The 7,795-nt window shown below is 42.0% G+C and overlaps 1 protein-coding gene across 1 annotated transcript; it reads left to right on the top strand.

Annotated features, from left to right (window-relative positions):
- The first annotated feature begins 322 nt into the window (after positions 1-322).
- Positions 323-2,481, top strand: LOC18445561 (1-aminocyclopropane-1-carboxylate synthase 3). Its single transcript, XM_020674397.2, has 4 exons — positions 323-643; positions 740-871; positions 977-1,137; positions 1,227-2,481. Exons 1-4 carry the CDS (start codon positions 491-493, stop codon positions 2,179-2,181), a joined length of 1,401 nt encoding a protein of 466 aa, XP_020530056.1. The 5' UTR covers positions 323-490; the 3' UTR covers positions 2,182-2,481.
- Positions 2,482-7,795: the final 5,314 nt, after the last annotated feature.

Below are 7,795 nucleotides of genomic sequence, written 5' to 3' on the forward strand. Positions count from 1 at the left end.
CATGAGACTCGGCAAACCCATGGTCCCATAGATTTTTTGTCGGCACATTTTGTCTCAATTACTCTTTTTTTTTTTTCACTCTCTAAAAAGACCCTCTTTCTCTCTCTAAAAAACCCTCTTCCTCTCTCTCTAAATCCTTTGTAACCCCTCCCTTTTTCTAAATCCTTAACACTCTCTCTAAATCCTTAACACATATTCTCTCTCTAAAACCAGGCCTGGTCAAAATGTTCACGTCACCCTTTCACATGTCTTTCTCCATTCCTATCCCTCTCTCTCTAGGTTCTATACAATATAAATATGGTTTGATATATCGCTCTCAAGCAAACCAAGAGTACTGCAATTTGAATCCTTCCTCTCCTTTCTCTCTCTCTAGTGCAGTAGCACTTCTCTCTAATGCAATCGCTTTAGGGAATCTCTCTTTTTTTTTGCAGTTGCTTTCTCTCTCTAGGGATCCTCTCTTTTGCAGTTGCTTTCTCTCTCTAGGATTGCCATGACGCAGCAGTTCCTGTCAAGAAAAGCCTCGTGCAACTCACATGGCCAAGACTCATCTTACTTCTTGGGGTGGCAGGAGTACGAGAAGAACGCCTACGATGAGATCAAGAACCCTAGTGGAATTATACAAATGGGCCTTGCAGAGAACCAGGTTGCCTACAATTTCTCTCTATCTCTCTCTAACTTGTTTCTCTCTCATCAAATTGAGAAAAGTTCATCATTTCTAATGGGAGGATTAATAGTGCAGTTATCATTCGATCTCCTGGAGTCATGGCTGGCTGAAAACCCTGAAGCTGCAGGTTTCAAGCATAATGGTGCATCCGTGTTTAGAGAGCTAGCTCTTTTCCAAGACTACCATGGGATGCCATCTTTCAAGAGTGTGAGTTTCTCTCTAAGAACTTAGAGTAAAGGATTTTCTCTCTCTAAAAAGAACGTTGAGAGCTGCAGTTCTTTGCTAAAATCTCATGGAGTGCTGGTTTTGCAGGCATTAGCATCATTCATGGGAGAAATCAGAGGAAACAAAGCCAGTTTCGATCCTGCAAGACTGGTTCTCACTGCTGGTGCAACTTCGGCGAATGAAATCCTAATGTTCTGCGTGGCTAACCGAGGAGAAGCCTTTCTAATTCCTACTCCCTACTATCCAGGGTGAGTACTCATCATACTCATACTTCCAAGAAAGTGGTCTATCAGATTTTTTTTTTTTTTGTTAAACTAAATTGATTCATTCCATTCAGATTTGATCGTGACCTGAAGTGGCGAACTGAAGTCGAGATAGTACCGATACACTGCGATAGCTCGAACGACTTCCAGATACGGGAATCTGCGCTGGAAGCCGCCTACAAGAGTGCCATGAGCCAGAAGCTCAAGGTTAAAGGAATTTTGATAACAAACCCGTCGAACCCTCTCGGAACGACCATGACTCGCGCCACCCTGAAGATGCTCTTGAGTTTCATAGCAGACAAGGGCATCCATTTAGTCTGCGATGAAATTTATTCTGGAACGGTCTTTGGATCCCAAAACTTTGTCAGCATTGCAGAGGTCCTTCCACTGAACCACCCGGCACGCCAGAGGGTGCACCTGGTGTACAGTCTGTCGAAAGATCTCGGCTTGCCAGGCTTTAGGGTGGGTGCCATCTACTCTTACGGCGATACAGTGGTGGCGGAAGCGACAAAAATGTCAAGCTTCGGACTTGTGTCCTCGCAGACTCAGCACCTGCTCGCTCCACTCCTGTCCGACAACAAGTTCACGTCTTCCTACTTAGTTGAGAACCGCAGGCGGCTCAAGCAACGGCAACAGGCGCTCGTTAGGGGCCTTCAGAATTCTGGAATCAGTTGCCTGCAGGGAAATTCAGGGTTGTTCTGTTGGGTGAACATGAGTCACTTGTTGCAGTCACCGACATTTGCAGGTGAGATCGAGCTGTGGAAGTCGATACTCTATGAGGTGGGCCTCAACATATCCCCGGGCTCCTCGTGCCATTGCACCGAGCCGGGATGGTTCAGGCTGTGTTTCGCAAATATGTCACAAAATACTTTGGATGTTGCATTACAGAGGATACAGCGCTTTGTCTCTGCCAGGAGTAGCAGGAATAAAACTGGCAGTTGTGCAACCAGACATGGTTTTTCCGGCAAGTTGTCCTTCAGAAAGTGGGTTTTGCGATCGTCAACTGCGGCGTACTCGTCGGAACGTTAGGAATTCCAGCGACCCAACCAATGCTTGTGTTTTTGCTTGATCCTCTACAGAAGCTACCATTCTTTGTATGTGTATTTTGCTACTGTTTTTTTTTTAGATTTTTTGGTGTCTTGTTTTGTAAAAAGAGAGCAGTCGGTCCATGTGGACTCTGAAGTGTGGCCCGTTCATAAAATGTGTAAAAGCGAGGGGAAAAGCATCCGAATTGTAATTGAACTTTTTTGGATGAATAATTGTTTGTTATACTAAGCATGTATCCCTAATTAATCTGAAAAAAAAATAATATCATTTCTATTATGTATCAAATTTTATGAAATGTTTGATATTAATGGGAAAGACCCAAAAATTAAATGCATCTTTTCCCGAACTTTATGCCTAGTGCTTCAACGGGAGGCAGGCCTGGGCCGGGCCACCCCTGTTTCTCGTAAGTCTTACCCGGCCATCTCAAGGTCGGGCTGGGCTGTGCTATATATATATATATCCTCTCTTGCGTAGCCGAGGTCCGGCGGGCCCAAGCTCTATTGGTTTTTGAGCAGAGGCCACCGAGCTGCGTAATTGGGACCAGCATCGGCCCTATTCTCATTTGCCAAACTGAAGCGTTGATGTAATATGATGAGGAAGTGGGTTGGGTCAAGTAAGACTGCGGGGTAACGCAGCGGTGGTGACGGAATCTGGGAAAAGAATTTAGCGGCGAGATTGTCGGGCGGAGTTTGCCGATAGAAGGTGGCGTGGGTTATCAAGAGAGAGAGAAAGATGGAGAGGTGGGTTCGGTGTTCAAGTGCAGGGGTGGCGCCGCTTCCCGAGGGGGCGGCGATGGGTCTTCACACACGTAGAGATTGAGATGAGAGATGAGAGATAGATGCGGGAAGAATGAGAAAAATATTTTACCGGATATAGAATTAGAGTGAAAAGAAAGGATAGGGGCACTACACGCTAAGGACGCGTACACGTAGGAATAAAGAGAGGAACGGGAGATCGCAATCTTTTTAGAATGGTAACGGAAATTAAGGAAAATAGTTTTATACATATGCACCTCAAAAGCCCATTGAAAAATGGATTTTATGCAGACCGTTTATCTTTTATATATGGAGGAGTCACGATTACTTATAACTAAATCTGAAAAATGGATTGTATAGAGACCAATTTACCTTTTATACATGGAGGAGTCACGATTATTTACAATCATATGAAAGAAATATGATAGTTTAGATATATCACAAAGTTCGAGAATATTCTTTTAGACATTGAGCTTGGTCAATTAAATAACTGCAGCCACCCAATATCACATCTAGTAGTCAAGATCAATTGTGACCACCTTGCACCAAAGGTAAATCGTATCATTATATACTTTCCCTTGAAAAAAGGTGTTTTAATGTTGAAAAACCTTCTAATTGATCATCTCGACAACTAGATGTATGAATATGAAAGTAAAGAAATTTGAGTTCAAAAAATAATGTATCTTATAGCACATTATTTAGACCGTCTATTTTCAAGATTTTCATATGTTTATAGATCTACTTGATTTTAACCATGTTTGGAGTTTAAAATTTTATAATTAGATATTAAAATCGATCTTGAGATAATCCTAATAATTATTTATATCAAAATTACACGTTATGATAAAATTTAGAGGTGCGCCTTAATTGGATTGTTTAAGGTTGCAACCTTATAGAAACCACACCCATTAATTAATAGAAGGAGATAAACTCCAAAAATTACAATTATAAGACTTATTAACATACGGATCATAAAAAAGTTTCGAAAATACGGTATGCTCCCTATAATTACAACTAAGGTCGGTCAACCCCACCTTTTTCTTTTTTTGAAAAAATTACCCCTCGGTCGGATGATACCATCCTTAGACTACATTTTAAATTATTATTCTTATTATTTAGTTTTTTTGTGAGTAGTGCAATGTTCTAAGTGTGCCCACGCTGTCTGAGGTTCGAATCCTGTGACCGATGCTAAGCGTTCCGAGGTTTGCATCCTCAGACCACTGTTTGTCTCAAACAATAAGAAATAAACAGCAGTCCGATGATGGCATCCTCGGACTGCTATTTATCTTAAAAAATAAACAATAAAGAGCGGTCTGAGGATGTCATCCTCGAACTGTTATTTTTATTAAATAATAACAAATAAAGAGCGGTCTGAGGATGACATCCTCGGACTGCTATTTATATAAAAACATAAGAAATAAAGAGCAGTCAAAGGATGGCATTGTTGGGTGTACTTTTATCACAAACAGTTCCAGATCCATTGAACAAATTATGCTTTGTCTTTGGAAAGAGTATGAAAACTAAGACTAGACCACTTGAAGACATGAAGTGAACCAACGGAGGATAAAAGTGTTTCTCATCATGCAAGTGTGCCCTGATCAGAGCATGACTCACTCAATGGATTTCGAAAATAGGCCAAGGATAGTTTCAACGGTAGTCTGGAGCTGCTCAGAGATGGCTTAAAACCATCTCAGTCTTAACGGTAGTCTAGAGCTGTCCAGAGATGGCTTAAAACCATCTTAGTCTCAACGACAGTTTAAAGCTGCCTAGAGATGGCTTAACCTATCTTAGTTCCAACAGATATCTAGAGCTGCCTAGAGATGGCTTAAACCCATCTCAATTTCAACAATAGTCTAAAGCTACCCAAAGATGGCTTAACTCTTCTCAGTTTCAACAGCAGTCTAAAGCTGCTCGAAGATGGCTTAAAATTATCTCAATTTCAATAGGAGTCTTTAACTGTCCAACGATGGCTTAACCCACCGTTAGTAGCATTGTTCGTCAGTTAAAGCCTTAAAAGCTTTACAGATCGTACGGTCAATTGGTATCCACAAAGAAGGGAATTGTTTCTTCACGGAACAAGAAATTCTCTCGTTTAATCAGCTCCATTGAACTCTGGGCTTCTTTTTTATCACTCTTAAAATGTTAGCATAGATTGAGTTGGAACAAACGAAGTGGCTATAGCCCACTACCATCAACATTGACGATAACGATGAATATCTAATTCTTCTCCTGGAAAATCATAGAGTTCGAAGGTTCGAGAAGCGCCATTAATTGCATATGTGAATATAACTTAGTAGAAAGATCATCAGCATAAAAAGATAATTACAAGAGGTAAACCGAAGGTAAACTGCGTATGAAGATAAAGATCACTTCCTGCAAGATTTATGCTTCAATTAAGAAGATAACTTACGATGAAAATGGAGGATGAAGATCAGAATATTCAAAATGCATGATTATCCATATAAAAAGGGATGCTCATCGATTGAAGAGGAGGTTGTACTTTTTAGAGAAACACAGATTGCACTTTTGAGAAGACACAACTTAAAAGAGAGTGTAGTATTCAAGGCACGAGGTGAGAGATTATCATCTTTTAAGCTTCGCTTAGACATGTTCCCTTTTGAAGACCAGATTCGAATAATAACAAGTCCCTGCTTAACAGATATATGTGCCGATATGCCCATGACATTATCTTTTCCCTTTTAACATGTATGTATTTTCTTCTTTAGAAACGTATATATAGGTTTCAAAGTCAGAATCAAAGGTGTTCGATTTATTTTAATTCTACAAAGTCGATGTAAATGTAACAGAGGATTAAACCTCTGAAATTGCTCAATACCTAGTATAAATAATAAAGCATGTATTTCTAATATGATGTGCACGGGTGAATTTGGCCCTGAATGTGATGTCCTATGATTTTCCATCTAGAGTCTAATGTTGGTTTAAAATTTCTATATTTCCTTTAACACATCCATATTTCAAAGCAACCAAATCTTTGGCAACTCCACTGGGGAGTAATTTACCTTTCAACTCTGATTGAGTCTACGAAGTTGAATCTCTCACTCTCGATAGATCTTGATTTAAGATCTTTTCTACTCTACTCTCATGTCTTCTTTATTTACCCTGACGAGAGACGCCTTCTTAACAGGTTGTTAGAGGTAATCATGGCTAAGGCAATGACATCCTTTTAGGTAGGAACAATGGAGGTTCCACTGCATGCCTCCCTAATCAGGGGCTAACCTGCTTCTCCTAGTGTCACGGTTACCCCGCATGATGAGAAAGCAATGATTGGTGCGCAAGAAGTCGAGTCACGAACCTTAAAGGCTCGGGCAATGAGGAAATCTTGTCCACAAGTGGATTTATTTTGAGGCAACAGACCTTTCAAGGTGATTTTGACTTACCCCAATCCGCTTCTACAAGCGAAGCCCAATAGAGGCGTGATCGCTCGCGATATCCTAAGAAAAGTGCAGTTGTTGCAGTCTGCGAACCCAGTTGTCCCTGCGTTAAAGAAGAATGGTCGGTCTGCTCCTGCAAAGGCTAAGCCCCAATCTAAGCTGCCCTGGCACCTTGCGCCTATGTCTCGGGGCTCCCGTTTCTTGCCTTTGATCATACGAGTTCCGCACTCAGCTGTTAAGGCCGCTCAGATGCCAGCGGTTAGACATTCCTATGGAACTAACTCGCCCGACTCTCGACTGTCGAATAGAAATCCCCATGATGCTAATGATCTTAGATCGCCGTATGAAGCTCAGATGATGGTGGTTAGACGTTCCTATGGAGCTAACTCATCCGACTCTCGTATTACTCATCGGATGGCGGTTAGAAATCCCTACAATACTAATTTGCCTAGATCATCGTATGCAACTCAGATGCCAGTGGTTAAATGTTCCTATGGAACTAACTCGCTCGACTCTCATATTACCCATCGGCTGGCGGTTAGGAATCCTCATGATGCTAGCCTGCCTAGATCACTATATGTAGCTCAGATGCTGGCAGTCAAACGGTCTCATGACGTTGATTTACTCGATTCACGTGATATTCATCGACCAGCGACTAGAAGCTCTCACAAGGACAAGTTACCCAGGTCATTTCGTGCTGATCATTTCCAAATCACCCCAGCACAACGTGATTTAAGGCAAGACGATTACAAGCCTCCTCATGTTCTCAAGGCGGAGTCCAACAGGTACGAACAAACCCATAAGGTGCATGTTAAGATAGTCCTCAAGAATGCGCATGAAGCTCTTACTCGATACGCCCACAACAAAGGAAGGGAAGCCGTTCAAGTAGACCAGTGTCGGACACGACCACAACAAGGCCACAGATCGGGATCGACCTCAAAGAAGATCTCGCACGACCTAGGAGACGATTCATTCAAAATTTGGCTGTGTAACATAATAAGGGCAACCACCCAAAATCCCGAGGAAGATGAAGAAACCCCGATGAGAAAGATCTCCCTAGGTTTTGATGATGTCTCCCACTTATTAGGCCTCTTGGAAAGAAGGCGAGTTGTCATCTAGGCATCGAAAATCTGCACGTCACGCATAGTGTTTCAAAAGTGCAGAAGGACTCCTTAGTACCTCCATTATCCTTCCTTTCAAATTCCCCGAATTCACTGCAGCACTCTTGGACAATGAGTCCACTGGGCCTATTAAACAAGACCCTATCATGAGCGTGTGGCCCGCCTGAAACTGAAGAAATGGAGCGTCTTAGGGCAATGTTGGCCCAGAAAGAAGCAGAGCTCCTAGTGCAGACATCCGAACTCGAGACATTGAGAGCTGGTAAGGAGACTCCTAATTCTAACAGCCCTTCGGGACAAACCTCGAATCCGACCATGGAGAACCAATCAA

The sequence above is a fragment of the Amborella trichopoda genome, chromosome 12 (genome assembly GCF_054954075.1).
Source record: "Amborella trichopoda isolate Santa Cruz 75 chromosome 12, AtrichopodaSantaCruz75HAP2 v2.0, whole genome shotgun sequence".
Lineage (NCBI taxonomy): Eukaryota > Viridiplantae > Streptophyta > Magnoliopsida > Amborellales > Amborellaceae > Amborella > Amborella trichopoda.